This window comes from Zerene cesonia, chromosome 10, assembly GCF_012273895.1.
Source record: "Zerene cesonia ecotype Mississippi chromosome 10, Zerene_cesonia_1.1, whole genome shotgun sequence".
Lineage (NCBI taxonomy): Eukaryota > Metazoa > Arthropoda > Insecta > Lepidoptera > Pieridae > Zerene > Zerene cesonia.
Genome location: NC_052111.1, coordinates 4,671,818 through 4,693,128, shown reverse-complemented (window position 1 = coordinate 4,693,128; position 21,311 = coordinate 4,671,818). Strand labels below are relative to the sequence as shown.

Below are 21,311 nucleotides of genomic sequence, written 5' to 3'. Positions count from 1 at the left end.
TTGAATATTATAGGACGTACTTATACGTATAATATTGTGTGTTTCACATATCAAAGACTCTTTGTTCCAAGAATATAGAAACTCTTAAGATTCAATGAGGTAAGAACAGCAAGAATTCAATTTTTGTTAAATATCTTGAGTGCATTTTATTAAAAGAAGTCGATAACTATACGCTTGTTTTTAAATCGAAGCAATAAACAAAGGGAGACTTATTAAAATAATCAAAACTAGCTGTGACCCGCGGTTGAAACCGCGGGATATTCCTACGGGATACGGACTTACCGTATCCCGTAGGAATATCGGTATAAAAAGTGCCTAAGTGTTATTACAGTTGTCCAGCTATCTACGAAGCAAATTTCATTGCAATCGGTTCAGTAGTTTTTGTGTGAAAGAGTAACAGACGAACACATACATATGCATCCATCCTCACAAACTTTCGCATTTATAGTATTATTATTCGCCATAATAAATTGGGACTACTCAAACGCCTCCTATTTGTTAAAAAAGTAAGTTTAAGTCGATAAAACACGAATAAAACACGAATATGACATTTTCTAAAAAAGATTCGTATCTAGATCGATTTATCGCCCCCGAAACCCTCTATATACTAAATTTCATGAAAATCGTTGGAGCCGATTCCGAGATTCCAAATATATATATATATATATATATATATATATATATATATATATACAAGAATTGCTCGTTTAAAGGTATAAGATAAAGATTATTTAAAAGATTACTTTAGTTAGTAAAGTGGTAGGAAAAATAATTATTTTTTTAACTACTAGCACATGAAACTTTTCATAAATTCGTGACGTAAGCTTTTTTCTCGTTATTTTTTTGTTTTTTTTTATGACACTTGCTACGTGGTCCCATTGAAATTTGCTGTAAGTTTTGTTAATAATAATCATTTTATTATGAAAGAGGCGAGAAAAGAGCTCGACCGGCCATGATTATTTGCAGAGGCGTAAGGTCATTTGCAGAGGTCTTTTACCTCTACAAATGAATTGTCGACTTTAATATGTGTGGGATAAAGAAAGGATTGATGAGTAAAATAAAGGACCGGGAAAGGTTAGGAAAAGGATTCGGGCCTTCGCAAACGAAATGAACGAAACATAGTGGTACCTTCCCGGCGCGAGCTGGCCCATTTCGTACCAAAACGTGCTTGAATCTCACATTCAAAACTTACAGAACCATTAAAGAATATTACTTATCAATGTTCTATGTAGTCTACTTCTAAGACTGTAAATTTTATTAAAATAAACCTTGGCTTAGTGCTTTCTGTCTTGCTCTTTAAACCCAAGTCAAACTTCACTTATTAAATACAGCGTTTTCTTAATCTTCCCTAGCTGTTCACATACAATAAAAGCGTCACAATAAAACTGAACGGCTATTATGAAAATACTTAAAATTTTAATTTTATATACGACGTAATAGTGTCGTCGTTGAATATAAAATTAAAATGACAAAGACGCGACCGACCGCGCGCACTACACCCGAGGGGCTACACTTACTTAGCATTTTGCTTTTGTTTTCAGACATGATTTGACAAATTATTACTTCTTCAAGCTTTCAGTTCTAAATTTCGAGCGTTAATAATTTTTTTTACTGACTTAAAAAGAAGCAGGCTATGAGTTACTAATTTGTCTGTTTAATTTTCGCGAATATTCCACGAAGTATATTCATATTCACGACATAAACTTAATATGACTGTTATATAATTATTATTTCACATATAATAAGGGACTATTGCTGTCTATACACACTAATGCTGTGGCAATAACCTAGAAACAAACAATTTTTCTCTTGCTAAAAGCTTTTTGAATTATTCTCGCTGGCAAAATCACTTGATAACTTTATATGTAATGCGAGCGAAGTCGTTGATATTAACCAGTAATCATTATAAACATTGATAGTAATAATAAGTATAATATGTACGAGGGATATCGTAAAACAGGTAATTAACGAATGTGTTTGCAAATAATAATTTATAGTGTTGTTAATGTTTTGTAAGTAAATAAAGAATATTCGAATAACATGATTGTGTATGATATTGCCTTGTCCATAGTTTTGTATGAAACCTGAAAGTGATTTTAAAACATTGAAACGATTTATTTACTTTAATTAATATTTCTTAATACTGTTTTGCTCTACGCGCGGTAAGAAGTTGACTATGAAAGATGTTATTTCGATGGGTACTTTTTCCTTTCCTAACGATATCTGAGAATTGATCATCCTGCATTCATCCTTGGTTCTGCAATTTCTGCAATAACTATAAAGGTGGAAATTTTTTGAGGGAAAATGCGTGTAGCGAATTGTAAGAAAATTGTTATTTATTGTAAGACTTGTTTTGAAAAAGAACAACAGGATAAACGATTTCAAAAATGTTGTAATTGTGACAATAAATTCAATAAACCATCAATAAAACAAAAAGGCAAATAGTTAAAAATGTATAAGAACCTGCAAACTAAAAATACATTTATTGCGAAATTGAAAACAAAGGCGTTATATAGGCGTGTACTGTTATGTTCATCGCATGCATTGATGAAAGGTCTATCGCGTGCGCTATCTGCAGTCATGTCTGCGACAGACCGTGCAATAATTTTAGCATGAATTTGAGTTTTAAGCTGTGACAGCGGTTGTCAAATTCGTTTGGGCGGGTAAAGTTCGCGCGTCATCGATTTCTGCTAATTGGATGTAACTTTTCACGAGCGAACGTTATTGACCAGCGATGAATGGCGTTCACACGTCCATCGACGGCGTGTATTTTACACGTCACTAACTCCTATCATTGATACATGATACCTTAGTTGATTGGAATGGATTTTCAAACATATATGATTTTTATACAAACGCATGACGCTTTTTAAGAGGTAGTTTGGGATTGATGTATTTATGATGATCTTAAACTTTTATTTCTTATTTTAAAAAGAAATCAAGTAGTGTGAGTAATAAAATATTTCATGAGTTTATTTTGTTGCGATATAAAACTTTAATTTAATTTCAAAAACACCTACAATTACAACGCGTAGGAAATGTAAATATGCCCCAAAACTTTTTCAATCACGTCTCTTAATGATAAAAAACATAAGAAAGATAATAAAATTAAAGCCACATAAAAACTAATGTATCTGAATTAGCAAAGTCAAGCGACAAAAAAAAAATATAAGAATTTTTCTAATACAAAAAATATGAGAGTAAATAAGTGGGTGTTTTTTGTCATTTGGCAGTTATCACCTGCCAGCAGCCGGTATGTAAGACTGAGCTAAGCTTCGGGCGCGTTATTTCATAAAGTAAATATTTATGAACGAAAGGAGTTCCCGCGTGCGCCGGTAAGCCGCCTGATCCGAAAAGACATAAACCTCTCGGGATTCAGTTCTAAGTTCACAAAGGCATCGTTTTCCTTTTTATTCTGAATTGTTATAGTGGCCACGAAGGAGTGTGTTGGATTATAATATCAATGAAATAAATCTTTCCTTTTTAAAAACAGCTTTATTTTCCTATTATGATATATTAATATTTGATTACTTCAATTTGAAGGTATATTGTTTTAAATCACAGTGGTTCTATTTAATTTTATTCTAATTCTACATACTGCTGTTCTTCTCAGTATAATTTCACGTTATTTTATTTTAAATCATTAATATCCTTTAAGAATTTCTACCTAAACCGTAATAATAAAGATCGGTCTAAAATCTATATTTAAAACGCTTATTTGAGAAATAACCATTAACACAATGAATAAAAACGCGCCGGCTCGCTTTAGTATTGAAGAAAGTAAAATAAAAGTAAGAAGAGCGCTTAGGCAAGGTTTATGCAAATTTGATGCGAATATTTTTTAACTTACCGAGACTAATATTATTATTTGCAAACAACACGGCCTGCTCGATGAAGATATTTCAGTATAAAACATCAGAAGTTATTACGGACGAACGATAAATGCATAATTTTATCTTGGAGCTGAAATTCTGTAAAAACTTTTATACTTTTTATATCACGTTTGTATGAAACAATGGAGAATGAAGACAAAAACGGTTATATGTTTTGAGATTTATGATTGCTTTAAATGCAAATATCGATGGAATGTTTGCAATGACTTTAATTTTATTGTTGCTTATTTTAGGTATCTATAAAACAAATAAAAACTAAAGATAAACATAAAATTGAACAATTTGTAATATAATAAATGATACGAGCGATAGTTAATGCGTATGGTTTGAAGGGATATACAAGAAATTTGCCAAAGAATTCTTGAATAGGACCTAGTCTCTAGGCTGCGGTTGAAACTAGTTTGTTTCACTATCAGTTGATCAAACTTCAGAAATAATGTGCGGACTAAAAATGTAGTATATATATCTATAACTTTGTATAAGATTTTAACAATTTTATTTTAGATTTTAATACTTTTCAGAACACATCGTTTAAGTTAAGCTTCTACTTTAATATTAGCTTCTATAGTAATATGAGGGTTCACATAAATCTAGATGTTGCTAACTCATTGACTACTATGCTTTGAGTTCATACGGAGCTCAAACGATCTAGAAATTCCCAAAGCAAATTTCATCCTGACTTAACTAAAATTAGATTAAGCCAAAGAGATGGCAAGTCAAGAACAGAATTATGAAAATAATTAAATTAAAACAATCTTGTTTTGTTTTCTAACTGATATGGAAATCTTATAATTTATATTCATATTCAACTTCTACGCGATGTTGCATTTTATTTCCATACTTAATACGCTTCATAGAAATAGATTAAAAACAAAATACCATATTTGAAAAATATTAAGAATGCAAAAAATCTTTCATGAGGCGATACGCCTTATTATCATCATCATAGTCGATTTTTTTTATGTCACAGCCGGCATTGGAGCAGGTGGGACACCTGATGGTAGCGCTACCACCGCCCATGAACATTTAGACATGCATAAGATCCATTGCAGACCTTACGCCTCTACAAATGGATTGTCGACTTTAAATTGGGAAGGGAATAAGAAAGGATTGGCGAGAGGAAATACGGAAAGGACTGGGAAAGAGAAGGAAAACGATATGGGCCTCCGGCTGCCCGACTCACCGGACGAAACGGAGCAGAATGCTATTTTACGCCGGTCTTCTATGGGGGTGTGGTGCTTCCCTGGTGCGAACTGGCCCAATTCGTGACAAAGCGTGCTCGACCACCACATATGATTCTATTCTTCATATTTATCAAATATTTAAAAATGTGATTCATACATATGTTTGTGTATTTTGCATATGACTAGGTATTAAAATTTATTATTGCGAATTAATGCTCATCAATATCTCTTTAATACATAAATAATTGGCAATAATGAAAGGTATTTGATGAGCAACATGATTTATGGTGAGAGCCACACTGCCCATAATTATTTTTATTGATTGATAGCTATTTAGCCAACCTCAGATGAAATGTGGCGATGGCTCATTGGTTAAAACATAAGGAAGAGAGTAGAAATGCTTTAGCATGTTTTATTACATTTGAATTAGATATAGGATTACTTTTATTTTTGATCATTTCCTAAAAGCATCTTACAAAATCATATAATTAATATTTTCTATCATAAAATGTTAGAATAAGAAGCATGTTACTTGTTCTAAGAATGAAGTAAACAATATACTAAGCTTATCTTATTCAGTTAATTCCATAAAAGCCTTGATGTTATTACATTTTTATACGTAGATGATCACAAAAAGTAAAAAAAAAAACATTGAAATTAGATGTTAAATAAAACAATGACATCATTAGAAATATTGTTAAAATTCAAACTCAAACTAGATCATATTTGTACAACATGATCGCTTTAGAAGCACTTTGGTATTCACAATATGAATGTATATTTACGCATATAAAAAAGTGTTTTTCAAAAAAGCACTGTTAAATATAAATATGTTTTTTTTGCAGTCATTTGAAAATCTTGCGAAAACAGTCGGTCATGTGATATTAAGAGTTGTGGCGGTAGATTTAATTTAACAAACAGATGCCAAACACTACAAAGGACCCGGCAAACACATCATGACAATGACACTCAACTAAATGTTTTGTGCGACCATAGATAAAAAAAACATCGCGATTTTGTTTTGCAAAAATAAAGTATGTGCTGTTGTATTTTACAGGAAATAAATATAAACTAAGATATATCTATATATAACGTTACACACATATTTGATAGTAAAATCTGTCATATAGCCAATTTTCAAATTATATAGGTATTTATTATACAACCAAGTCGTGTGAAGTTGAACTATTATAACTTGTGTTTATTTAAAAGCACTGGATTATTTCTTCAAATCTATCATTTCTATTTTCACACCATATTTCTGACACACAAATGTTACACACAAACTGTGTAAATAAAATCTTTATTATATCATAAAGAAAGATCTCTATGGAACATTAATATCAATGAATGAACCGCACGGTTTTTCTTCATTAACAAAAATGATTTATGTCCTTATTTGGATACATGAATCAGGGTGATTGTGATTTCAACATTTATTTCTTAGTAACCGAGATTCACAAGAGTGTTCTTGAATTTTGTCATATTCAATTTTAATGCTTTGGTAGATCAGATAAGAGACACAAATGATTCTTTGGACTTTTACATCCTTTATACAAGTACATAAGCGTGTGAGCTATGGCAACACAATGCCACAGAACACAGAAGTTGTGTCGTATTAGATTAGAATAAATCGTTCTTCAAAGATCGATTGATTAAATAATAACATATTCCTTAACTTAATTAGTGACTTGACGCTCGTTTCGGCTCCACCGAGGTCCAACAAAAAAAAAACTACCATGTCACTCAAGAGTTACATACCGGTGAAATAATTTTTGAAATCTAAAAGACGCTAACGTTTTATCTATGCTATAACTAACATACTGGTATAAAAATAAGACTTAGCTTAAGGGTCTCGTAACCATGCCATTAAATATTATAAAAAAATATACTGTTATCTATGCTATATATGTTAACGTATATGTTTGTTTTACCGTGTTTTCCGCTAGGTGCCGCCGCTAGTGCGGTGCTGAGGACCAACAGGTGCACCAGCATGCTCACGCGCGGCGCTGGGCGTGCATCGAGACGCACGCGCACCTGGTCTCCAACACAACTGGAAAAAAAAATTGTATTGGATCGACGATGCAGACAAATTGGTTGAATCTATCGCACACAATTCAAAACTCTTTCAAATTTTGACATCGTTTATGTGGTCGGTGGTATCAATTATTACAGGATTTTATAAATAGGAGATAGGGTCTCAGGTGCATCGTTTGGGATGTAAAACTTGGTGAATTGGTGGTTTCAGAATTTTAAATTTTCATAGAATTACCAATAGATTTTAATGTACCTATATTGCAGATATTTTAGTTTAACTTAAACTGTTGTATAAAAACTTATATGAAATATAAAATAATAGATACATTGAGCATACTCTAAAGGAAATCTGCCGATAGTCTACCAGGAGGACTATATTTATGTCACATGACGTAGGTTTATTGTCTATAATATTAGGCTGGATATTTCATCTATTCTATTATTTAATTAACTTCATACATACTTATATGAGTTGAGGCATTGTTTATGGTTGTTGGAAATATTATATGAACTACGAAATAATGATCATATGACTTGTTATAACATAAGTCCATTGTGGCATCTCTTCAATACGAAAAGCACAAGTAATAAACTGGAATGTAGATCATAATAGGTTACGTTATTTAGTCAGAGCCGGTTTTAGCAAATACAGGCCCCAAAAAGTTCAATAGCAAACATCGTTAATACAATATGTGTTTTAATAATAATATGTAAAAAAAATAAAGTCTTTAATGGGAGTCCTATGGAAAAATTTACGGCCACCATTGTATTATGCATCATTACGAGAAGTTAAACGTCTGAACTAACATAACTAACTAATTTACGAGGAGTAATAATAAAATAACTACTAAGTCCAGTTAAACCCTTCTGTGAATTAAATAAAAACATAATAAATAAAAAATTAATTAATGTATCATAATTACTTTGCATCAGGGCCTCTAGCCAATCATCCGGCCCCGGTACTCCAATGAAATGAGATAGCATGAATTATCCATCACAGTATGTAAATTTATTTGTTGTATTCATTCGCTTTACTGTACATGCTGTTATTGTTATAGAAGAAGGATTATGAACAACTGTAGTTGGAAAATTTCGCGTCACCACTCACCCCTGGGGCTTGCTTGTGCCTTATTTACATTCTCGTATTCAGTTACTGCGCTATGCAGCTAACTCGGACACAAATGTTGCCACAAACCATTCGTTTACGCTCTGAATGAAAGCACTTCCGCGTTTGTGATTACTACTCAGCGTTTGATACGAGTTTTCAGAATTAATTTAGTATGAGCGAATTTAAATTTCAGCGAAAAATTGCTTATTTCCATGAGAAAAGCCGGCTCGCGTTTTAGGATAAGTATATCGTCTTTTGTTTTCTTTTGTGACCTTATTGAATTTTAATAAGTTTTTATTTCGCGTGTTTTGAGGCTAGAGACGAAGTAGGTTTGTTTTCGTTTAATGCCCACTCGTGAACAAAGGGAAACTTTATTATTCGTTAAAACGGCTGCTAATTTATTCGTTTCAATTCACCGAAAAGTGTTCCCCAAAACAAGTTACAATAGACAATTATTAAAATAAATTGCCACGACTGTTCCTTTTGAGAAATTGTTAAACTGTTACTAAGTAGAATGGGAAACAAGTATCCATCAGAGTTTTCATTGCGAAATAAAACATAATTCCTCGAGGAACGGAGAGCGGTTTGAATAACAACTCTTTAATTGAAAGTTTAGCAATTTGCTTTACCCTCCCAAATGGACCCGACGGCGTCCGGGGCAACTCTCATCCGCCGCGTTTCAAAATTGAACGTAGGCAGATGCGCTTAATTACGGCTCCAGATGCTTGTTCCCTGCCCTGCGGAGATGAACTCACACCTACAAGACGTTTAACTGTACTTAACTGCGGCCTTCAGATCTACTGAAACGAATGGGTAAGAAAGAAAGAAAGCGCTATAGGAACCAGCCTTTTTTATGACGTAAGAACGTGGCATAATAAGTCTAAAAATTTGATGGGCTAATAAATATTTTTCTTGTTAGGATATAGGAGAATGTTATTTAGAAAATATAAAAAGTTAAAGTAATAGATTATTTCTCTATGGGAAGTAAAATAAACATTTGTTTTCAAGGATTTTTATCATTCGGGCTGTTAGTTAAACGGCGTCTCTTAATAAATTTTTCTTTTTAAATAAGGCTATCATTATATTTCTTATACATACTTTATACAAGATTAAGCAGATTTATTCCTGTGGCATGTTAATTGTATGCTATCATTTAATAAATCTGTAGGATTAAATTGACAATTGTTGTTTGTTTAATAACCTGTTTTATATGATTGAAAGGATGTTTAAGAAATTTCGCACGTTGTTCACAATATGCGTAACAACGTTTTTTAATATGTGATGGTGGATTGATCGACTGAATTTATATAGATCAATATTAACGTTATGTAAGAGATTCCTATCAATTATAACTTATCCTAAGTGAAATTTACTGATAAATTAAATTCGGAAAAAACATACAATTACAAATAATAAACTATCTGTAGTAATGATAAGTAAATAATTCATTTAAATGTATACGTAATTTGTAAAGATTAAATTGGACAATAGCGATGACATATCCTACATTATACAGAAAAAGCTTTAAGTCTAAATATTTACACAGAATTGTATTGGTCCTATCGAAATGTATCCAAACATTATGGTATTTTTTGTAGTTTAGGTAGTTGTTAAAATCATTAATGTTGAACAGTATCTCTTTGAGTTTGTTTAACTTAATCTGAAATAACACTAATCAATAGACTTATCGCACCTTAGACTGTTTAATACAACGTCTTACAACTATAATTATGGTTACTACTTATGTGAATGTTTAAGCGTCATGGTTTTATCCAAGCCCTTATTATGTCATGGATTTTTTTAAATTAATGTAAAATAATTTATGACATACAAAATGCTTCACTTATTCGCAATAGAAATAAGAACCAACAGTATTGCTAATGTCATTACTTACTGCAGGGGACCTTACAAGTGAATCAGACTTCCCGCTATATTTTATGGCCCTGCAAGGGCGGTCGGGTTTATGTTTGGTAGATTTAGTTTTGATAGGGTAGGGAGCGGCTTTTAAATAAACGTTTCTAACAAATCGTTCTCAATGTCGAAGCTTAGAAGCGATTTAGAGTTTGGAATTTGCAACAATGTCGTAGAATGTCTCCCGAAGGTTGCGTTAGCTGCGTTCGTAAGGGTTGTAATGAAATGGGTTCCAACAGTACGGGCCGCTAAGTGGATTAGATATTATTGCTATGAATGGGACCAGGTCAAAATGCTCGCAGCGAGGCCGACTGCCATATTTCGTGATTATGATAACATTATAATAAAGATTGTTTAAAGATAATTAAAGATATTAGTTTTAAGTTATATAATTTATCAGCATTTCATTTCTCCTTAAATAATTATCTATATTATGAAATGCGAATAATATTTTTGAAAGCATTGTAAATTGTTCGTCAAATTATAGACTCACAAATGTTTCGACAATAATTATATCACATTGTTTGTAAAACAACTAGTTCATAATACAATATGCAGCTAGCGATTCAAACTAATTGTCCTGATCAAACAAGCGAGATTCGCGCCAAAAGCGCAATGTGATAACGCAGTTCTAATCAAAGGGTCATTAGCCCCGCTGACTTGATTACGACACTACAATGGAAATACACTTGGCGATAAGATGGGGACAATGAAATGCAAACGTATGGTTACTCTGAACATTACATAACAACTGTCGACGCTGCGTAGATTAAAGCCCCTAATTTACATAGTTTAATTATCACAAGGAAACACATACTTTTTAAACCGTTTACTATTTAGTTTTTAACAAATTTCGAGCTACGAATGCATGAATTTGTTTAAAGTCAAACGCAAACTAAAAATTGTAATTCAAATAGAGTTTTACAAGTTCTTGTAAAATGTCGTATTTTTGCTCAACGAGTCGGCGACTCGGTTTTTTTTATCTAATAATCATACCTAATAACATGTTTATTAATGTTTAATATGAGAGAAAAAAAGAAGAGACAAACAGGTAAAAGCTTATTAGATTCCTTCCAGACAACATCGGGTACAATAGCGGACTATTATAATAGCATATACATTTAGCCTGATTTTTATTTAAAAAAAAGTTACAGCACCATGCTAATAAATGATTATTATTCTTTGTCTAGTAAAATATGAGACACTTCTTGAAGCAATTATTATAGTGTAAAAGCAGTATTTGTTATTAGCATTAAAACTGGACAACATATTACGACAGTCACATCGAAAAATTATGAGAGAATTGAGTTACAGCTTTTCCAAGTAAATGAATAATCTTTATTCATTTTTATCTACCACGAATTCTTCTCATCATAATATAGGGGTTCAATGGATAGGTAGTTAGGGTTATTGTGATTAAAGTTAGTGAGAAAATGCAAAAAGTAATCCAATTTTGCCATCTCTATCAATACGTTGCGAACCATGACTGTTCAGCTGAAATCTAGTGTTCACCGTAACATAAACCTCTGCAACGGCATTTCATTCCGATATTATTCCGAATAATATCATCAATGCCTATATTTTGTACATTCATAGATTCACAGAGGAATTCACTATTAACAGTTTTATTTTCTACTATAGTTACCTATAGTTTATATAATAGTTTTGTAAATACGCATAAGAAGATGATATACTCTGTATTAATTTATGGATAACTAAAAAAACTGTATCAGTAGGTAAATTACAGAGCAGTGGTGGCTCAGTGGTGAGGACTTTAGACTTAAAATTGATAAGTCGGGGTTCGGGACCAGGCGGGCGTGCAAGAAATAGATTGATTTTTCAACTTATCAAAAGTTCGACGACATGTGACATTGCCAACCCGCACTTGGTCAGCGTGGTGGATTATAGCCTGAATCCTTATACGAGGCCTGTGTCCCAGCAGTGGAAACATTTCTGGGCTGATGATGATGAGGTATACTATAAAGCGGAATAATAAAATAGTCTGATGATAAAATATGTGTCTACTGATTACTGATAATCTACAAGTTAATAATTTTATCTAGTATTTTATAACAGAAAAGTTCTACAGCATTAAGCGATGTCTGAAAATGATTGCACATAATGCGGCGTATTTATCGTGTTCCGTATTCAACGATTAATCTTCATTAATGTCTATGCGACGTGCGGTTTGCTCTTCAAGGCAGACTATATATGAGAACTGTGTACGGAGTCGCTCATGTATAGATAAAGTAAAGCTTCTTAATAAACGTATGAAGTGTGTGTGTTGAATGGCAGCAAAAAGTTCTTATTCAAATGGTCAATTTATATTCACATAAAGGAGATCTAAAGCGATCTGTAATGAATGTGAAATTAATGCAAAGTGTTCGACCCGAAATCTTTAACGGCTACGAATACAACAAAAACCCGTATCCGACAGTTTGATAAAACAAAAAGTTGTGTTTGGCAGGTTCTCTAAGGCCGCCTAGCTGGTCCACTGTGAAAGCCTGTGTTTACAGGGTACACGTGCTTTTGCGTTTGACACTCTAGACAGAGTATCGAACTTGCAACTCGTGTCACTTGGAAAAAATTTAGTCGTTTCTTGTTTATGTGAAATTCATATTATTAGATATTAGTTTTTCGCAGCATCGCCTGCATGATCAAAGAAAATTCCTATGGAAGCACCGATTGCCATTCCGAAAAAAATACGCCCATTTTTACAGCGGTGTGAGATCTCATTCATCATTCACTAGCCTAGCTATCTTCAGACACAAAAAGCATACCAGAAAATCGTTCTACTGTAACGTGAAAGACAAACAAAAAAACTCATTTTCGGATTTATAATATTAGCAAGGATTATAATACTTTTATTATTTTGCAATATAATGTGCTACCCACGATTAGCCTTTGCTTATTATATAGAAACATTTTTGAAGGAACTCATTTTATTTATTTTTTTATTTATTTATTTTATTTATTTATATATATTTTTTTGTACCTACGCTCGGGATTTAAAAAATTTATAATTTCATGTTTCGGTTTCATCAATGAATATTATTATTTGAATTAGATAAGAGCTACACCATAAAAATGAAATTTGTTTTAATTTGTATTTTGTTTTGTACGCAAACAGACACATAAAGGGGGTTTTAAATTATAGAAATTAATTTTCGGAATGAGATAAAAGAAAACGTCATGCCAGAAGGTTTTATTAAAAATTTCTATATGATGATTTCCTGGAGGTTTAACAGATGCAATGATATTTTATCCCAACATTGAGTATATTTGTAGCAGATAGAGTCATAGTACTTGTTACAAAAAATAACTCAACAGTTTACAAAATAGGGCTTCTAAATAATAGCAAAATACATTTCTCACTGCTTAAATATAAGCTTATCCCTTTAAACAACTATAGATTTAGATTCAGAAATGACCGGTTATCACGAAAACCATAGCGTTCAGGCTTTATAATATCGTATTTTGGGAAAACGCTCTGCATTTTTAATACGTTCATAAATCTTTGATAATGTTAATTAATTGCTTTTATTTTCAATGATGTTTTTTCTTTTTTCTCTTCAATATTAAATGCGAATTTAATTGATACTTTGTTATGCATGTTGTTCTTTGTCCAACCTTAGAAAGCCCTATTTAAAGATTAAAGGCCCTGTATTTTTAACAATTCCTTGATATGCGTACGAGTGAAAACGCAGTTCATATATAGGGAAATTGTGACGGATTTAATTGAAATGGAATAATCTGGTAGGTATTTTAATGACGTTCATTCAAAATGCATGTCTGCATTGTCTTACAAAAAAGTATATGTATCATAAAATAATGATAAACCTAGAGTAGAGATTCAAGCACGAGCAGCTTGAGATGTGTTTAAATTTTCATTAGTACTTTATTAATTATTTGCATATTTGCTACTAGCTACAATAAATTTGCAACCAACTCAGAAAGGTGTAAATAAAATAGACACAACACGTACTCAGATGAGGAAAACACGGAAGCGGTATAATATAGAGACCTAAAACCTATTTTTACATGGGCTATAAGGTATCATTCACTCAATTTCACAGCGACTGGCTGATTGCTGCTAGTTTCTAGAAAAAAAGCAGTTGTTTTCTATTTTAATTGTGTTTAATCTACACAGTCGCCTAAGTAAATGGAAAAGGGACAAAAAATATAGTTTTTTTTTTATTCCAAGCTTAATTCTCTATTCAATTTAAATATTTAATACAGATATGAAATACACACTAAATCTCATTCGAAAATACACTCGTATCCTATAGATTCTGCTCGAAAGATACTGCGGTGGAAATCGAAATAGTAATTTTCCTGCTTCATATAAATTAATACAACTCCTCTAACTGCTTATTATTATTGATGCATAATGTAACGGTACAAGGCTATACAATACAATGTTGCTTACAAGTGATGTCTATAAATATTTATTTATAAGTACACACAACTCTAGGGCCATTTGCCTCGTCATAAACATAAATGGCGCCAAAACGTATCTCTTATCTTGGGTATTTCTCTGAGGAACGGAAGCGGGACCCTAAAGGCTGTTCTCTGCTCAAGTATGACCCTAAAGGATCTTGAAATAAGGGTCGTGGGTTTATGAGGACGCACCATGTTCTTAGAGCAAATGGATTGTGAAGAAACTCGCAACCGATTGAGATATTGATTTTTATTTAGCCGATAGCATTCAATTTCGTAGGCCGGCCTTAATCGCAAATTGGTATTATCTCCGAGACAATATATAACTTCTGTGTTTCATCTCTTTCATTTCTTATATTTCTCTGATTTCTTATATCCCATCCCATCATTTCATATTTGTTTCTTTTATTATTGCTCAATAACCGACATTGCTTTGAATATCTTCAAATTGTCTAGGGGCAATAGAGCCTTAAATTATCACACACCGAGTATCACTTAAAAGGTCGTAAAAAGTAATCTTCGTGCAATAAAAGTAAGATATACTCATGAGATGTTTAACAACACAACATTAAATCTACGAGGCTTCCACCATCGCAGAGCTTATCTCGGTTGTATGTGGGGTATCGTGGTACATATTCATTGCGAAAGCAAATTCGATGTGGATAAGTCGTTGCTTTCGTCACCGTCGAGGCAACCTACTCATGAATATTTAATAGATAATGCAGTTATAATATACGTCGAGCTTTGCGGTAATGCGCATATAATATTCCATGACGATAGTAGTAATTTATTGTTTTAATGACAGGCTGGTTCTAAGGTATAATAACTACTGTAATAGTGCGTTTTGTTCTTTCAATAAATCCCTGGCAACAATGCTAGTTTGATAGGCTGGATGGTAAAATGTTATAGTTATCTTACATATATTGATTTTGTCCAAAATGTTGGTGAGTGTTCAATATACAAAATCATGAGTAGCTTTTAATAGGAAGTTTTTAATTTTATATGTATGTATCTTTCGCTGTATGCTTGCCTCGTTACTTCAAAATACAACAGTATTATTTATTGTAAGTAGATGAAGTATAACAAATATTTCATCTACTTACATAAAAATTATACTTAATATACTTCGTATAACTGCATACTTATAATGCTTTACAATACACTATATAATTTGACTATTCTATATTATACTAAATTAAAGATGGTTACAATTATTTCAATTTGTGGTCGGGACGACAAAATCCACAAAAGTGATAACCCGAGAAGGTTGCGCCGTAGCGAGGCGTTAGTCCAACCGCTGCCATTACAATAATGAAATTTTGTTACGCAAATTTTAACTTGTCAGAAAAGTTATCGCTCTTCACGTTTTTAATCAAATTGTATGTTTTCGTTACCGCTCTTATTTGATGGAACTTGCCCTAAATTACCAGGAAATGTGTACCGCACCGTGAAATAAATATCTTTGTAACCAAGTAAATCACATAGAATTTGCAACAGATAATTTAAAAACTTTTACGTTATTCTAAAAACACACTTTTAAAATATGCAATTAACGAAGCAAACATTCACCATAATTGTAATAGGATATTACTTTAATTTTTTAACCAACATTTTATGAACTGTATTCAAGCTCTAAATATAAAATAATAGCAAAGGAAAATTTAATATATTTGTATATTTAAAAACCGTTCTTATTTCGGGTTTTTCTGTAATAGGTGTAAAATTACAAAATGGTATGAGATTGTTTGCGAACAAACAGTCAGTGTCCGCTTATTAGACGGGCTGCTGTAATAAAAACATCGCCTTATTACAAGCGGCGTGTTCAACCCCTGAGGATACTCAAATTTAAATTCAAACATAAAACGATTTGTTTTTGTTCGCGCGATAAAAATAAAATCAGTTTTATAACGTGATATTTTATGCTCCATATCGATCGTTCCGTTTAATAATATCTTTATACAATTATGACCTTTGTGTAAAATTTTTGCAATTTAAAAGTGGTTTCTGTTATCATTTTATCCCAGATAAATATCAATTAATTAAAATGCTCAATATTTTCAAATATTAGTATCCAAAAATCACATAACGTATGGTAAAAATAAATTAATATGTGTTTGGATTAAAAGCCAATTAAGTGCTTTTATCATATTTGGGAACAAAATCTAATCAAGCACATTTATTCAACGATGCGCCAAGTAATATTCCGCCAATACATAATCGACGTATAAAATTCATCGCGCCACTTCGAGGCTTGTTAAAACGTATAACGAAAATTTGCTTTCGACCCTGAGGCTTATAAATATTAATATTTCCCATCTCAGCTGTTAATTACCCCGACAACTATGGATAAAGCTCGCCCTGTATTCATTAAACCAAACCTAATTAGTCAGACAAACCTCGGCGACTTAGGGGGAGCACATTCCATCGTGGGACTTATTAAACATTGTATGGTCCATTAAGAAGACCCTATATTCTCAATCTACTTAGAAACAAAGCTGCGTAATAGAATTCTATTGTGTTAATGTTATATATAAGAAAATGGACTATGTAACAGCTCTCATCCAATATAGTTAATTTGGCGATCGTGATCACAGATTAGTTTTACAGTGATTTGTTATAGAAGAACGGATAAATATATACACATGCTGGTCTGAATGAAGTAATCTGCCATTAGGACAAAAAGCTTTCGCTTATCTGCGTCATCTGTTCGATGTTTATATTTTGAGGGTCCGCGACAACCTCTATAACGACCCTGCATATCGTCTGCATGTCTCAGTATCTCATGATTATATCCAACAAAGAGAATTGAACCCTAAATCCAGTAATGGAACATACAAAATGTATTAAAACTTGACATTTAATTCGCATACCTGCTCGGATTTGTCACTCGAATACAAATATAAAAAGTTATATGTAAACCAACCTACACTCCTTTTTTTATCGTAATTATGCTCCTATCAAGGATATTATTATTTTATCTTGATGAGACTTGCTTTCTCTATTCAAATATAAATATATTAAAAGTTGTATAAGTAGGTAATTCTTATTATTTTGATTCTATAAAAACAAATATATTTGGTTAATACGATAATAAAAGTATGCTATATAAAATAAATAAAAGAAGAAAAGCGAACGTAAGCTTTATGAATGTCTCGGTGTCAACCCGTAAACTTTAAGTAATTTATAAATCTGTCTCCAAAGAAGTAACAGTTATTATCTTGCCAACAAGAGTATTTTATAACATTTATATCCAACCAATCTCGCATTGAGGCATTGCGTATAATTGTTTGTATTGAGTCGATGTCCTATTCATATGGTAGATAAATAGGATTCAATATAATCGTTTTAGTAGTTCGATATGTTATTATGCCTTATAAATAATAACATAAAGTTTTTACGACCAGTACCCTCACTTCCAAAGTATTCCGTATATTTTCAAGCGAATTAATAAACGGAAAATAAATTAAATCTATTCTTCTCTGCTGATCACGTATGCGGATCTGTTTGTTGAATATTGAAATGGGAAAACTGCAGAAAAGGAATAATGGATTCGTATTTAATCGCAAATGTATGCTTTAAGTAAAAAGCTAATGGTCAGTTTTTTAATTAGTGTTTTTGCGCATTGTGCATCTGTCGTAGCCGAAGCGTAGAGGTTCGCTACGGCATTGTATTTTAGTCATACTCTACGATTCCACAAAGTTAACTTATAGTTACGACTTACATTTTGTGACGGGTACATTCTTCTGATATTATTTGTTTTATCGAATATAAATAATCCCAAATTATACAAAAAATCGAATAAGAGACTCCGTAAGATTTTAAGTTGGATGGATTCTATTGGTTCAAATTATGTTCTAAAAATTATTATGGTGCCATATTGATTGTTAAAGCTTGCTGATACAAATACTATAGTTATAAATGAATAAAAATGGAAAATAGAAACAAGACGTTTAAAATAATCATAAATCAACGATAATCATAAATGAACGATTGTAAGTTTTCTAATTGTTGAAATGTGACAAATACGCTCAATGCGATTTTTTTTAAATTGTATTGTTTGCTAAAGGTATAAAATTCTGTTAACTTTTTGAATGCATCAACATGTTCAATTTACTTTTTCAGTTAAAATGTGCTGACGATAAGAGCTTATTGGATGGATATATGCGTCATATTCAAAATATCAGTATGTGAATATTTGTACGAGAATTTGAATAGCTAACTAGCGCCTCGCGTAATTACCTTGTTATATTACCTCTTCAGTCTAATCTCGCTTTAAAAATGGAACTTATTTTTTATTAAAATTAAATTTAAAATTATTTACATTCTTTTTTTAATATAATTTAAGAATTGAATAGGCATAGCAAGTCTGCTTAATGCCCTCAAATCTGAAGGTCCACCATCATTATATGAAACTATATAATAATTATATGAAGTCAAATGCAATCAATTTAGTGAATAATCTCGAAAAGTGTTGCTTTATAAGTAATTCAATTAACCCAGCACCAATGAGCACTGTCATAAATTAGCTATCCTTCTCGTGAAACAGTATTACGTCATAATAGCAAAATAAACAACAGCGCTGCACAAATGAATTATATAGTGGCCCGGTTTATAGACACTCAATAAGACTATATAACAGTTATAGTTATGTTTGAGGAAATAAAATATATATGGCTTGACACTACATTGAACGTTTCTCTGGCCTAATGATTTTAAGCATATAGCTGGTCAGCTATTTTCGAAGCCCAACAGCTATTTATAAATTAATGTTGGCCAGATCGTAGAAGATCGATTAACGCATAATACTCGTAATATATAACGGGAATTATGTGTTTCACTGCGGATAAAGGAGTCATGTCACTCTATGTCTATCTCCATTCACAAGACGCACATCTCCAGACTCAAAATTCTTATCATAAAATCGCAATGCTGTGTCGTGAATGAGATACAAACAATTAACACACTTACGTATTTATAATGTTCGTATGGATAAAAAAATGAATCTGTCTCGTGCCCGGTGAGTGGGACTTCACTGTTTAATTGACGATAATTTGATTGCATCAGAACGATAACTATTTGCACAAAGATGCTAAATATACGAAGCTAATGAAATATGTGCTACATTACTTGAGTTGTTTCTGTTACTTCATTTACACAATTATAAAATATCTATAACGGAACGGAATTTTAAAGTATGAGAAATGTTTAAATGTAGTATAATATATTCTTGTGGATATACTAAAGAATTAATACGTTAAAGGAGAGATTGGAGGAAAGGATTCAAAACAAAATACTGAGTTAAAACAAAAATTTAATTTAATCCATAACGCAAAGCATAATCACCGCACACAACAGAACTTCAATCAAAGATTCTATCATATTAATCTTTAATAGCCGAGGAATAGCTAGAAGAGCTTAATGGCGCCTTAAGCTTTAGTATATGGCCATAAATTAAACGATAATAAGTTGAGACAGCATCGGCGTGGTAATGACTGCACGCTCTCTGTGCTCACGCCTCTGGAACACTCGATTAAAGATGCCCTAATGGATTACTGTACGTGAAAATTTTACAAGTAAATATTAAAACTTCTTTATACTTGCGATAATATATGGTTTTATTAAGAACCAGAAGATGATCATATCATATTTTATTATACTTCAGAGTCATTGTGGAAGAAAATAGATAAAAATACATGCAATAAACAGGCTAAATTCTCGATGGCTGAAACAAAGCTTTATTTTTTAAATTCTTAATTAAATACTGAAGAATTCGAAAACATAATCAGCGTAACTGTATCCGAACAATCAATTGATTGTGGAAAATTTTAGATAATGTTGAATGAACTATTACATCTTATGTTTCTACTGATCGTTTATTGTGATACGTTCAATATGTTACTTATTTGGGAAACACGTTATTTATTTAATGTCGCGAGCTTCGTATGTGTTCATTAATTAATAAAAGGATGACAAATAGTTAATTGAAAGTATGGACTGTTAACTCCATGGGTGGCTATTTTATGGTTAAAATTAATTCCTATTACGCAACCCACACGAGGATAACGCAGAAAACAATTCTATTTTTTATTTCAATTATTACTTGATGTTTAACAGATTTTAATATTATTACTTCTGAAAATTTTGTCAATCTAAATGCAGGGCAGTTATGTCCCGTTGATAATATTAAAAATAATTAAACCAAAAGATAAATAATTAACATTATTTTGTAAGGCGTTTTGCGTTCATTTTGCCATCTTTATTTCCACATAGCCTGTGTAAAAATGAGCTTCCTATGATAATGAAATTAAATATTATCGCAAAATGAAATCTTTAGGGATTTTGTTAAGATATAACGTGAATAAAAGTAGACATTTTTACGTTCCGTTATAAGCTATTAAGGGATAGCATCGGTAGGGAATACGCTCATATTACTACGGTTATAAATGTACAGTACCTACCTGCGATTGTTTGGCAAACCCTTTATTTGTCTAATAAATTAGGTAAGGATAGCTAAAAAATACATTCTTATTTAAGAAAAGGGAATAGAAAATAAAGATTGTATGTGAAATATAGACTCTAATGTGTCTATGATAGTAATAATTTACGAAAGGAGGCGTTATGCTCGGCGGAGACATTTATGTTTGCAATTATACTTAGCTGTAACGTAATATCATTGTTCCGATGTGACATTTTGTAGTATCATGAATCAAGGCGTAATTCTACAGTCAAATCTTATAC

The 21,311-nt window shown here is 31.9% G+C and overlaps 1 protein-coding gene across 1 annotated transcript in view; it reads right to left on the bottom strand.

The window, feature by feature from the left end:
• LOC119829546 (lachesin-like) overlaps positions 1 to 21,311 on the bottom strand; it is a 44,108-nt gene that overhangs the window by 17,516 nt on the left and 5,281 nt on the right. Inside the window, exon 2 of the mRNA XM_038352107.1 lies at positions 7,012 to 7,130. Within this exon, the coding sequence (XP_038208035.1) occupies positions 7,012 to 7,072 (61 nt within the window). The 5' untranslated portion in view covers positions 7,073 to 7,130. The remainder of the gene's footprint in view (positions 1 to 7,011; positions 7,131 to 21,311) is intronic.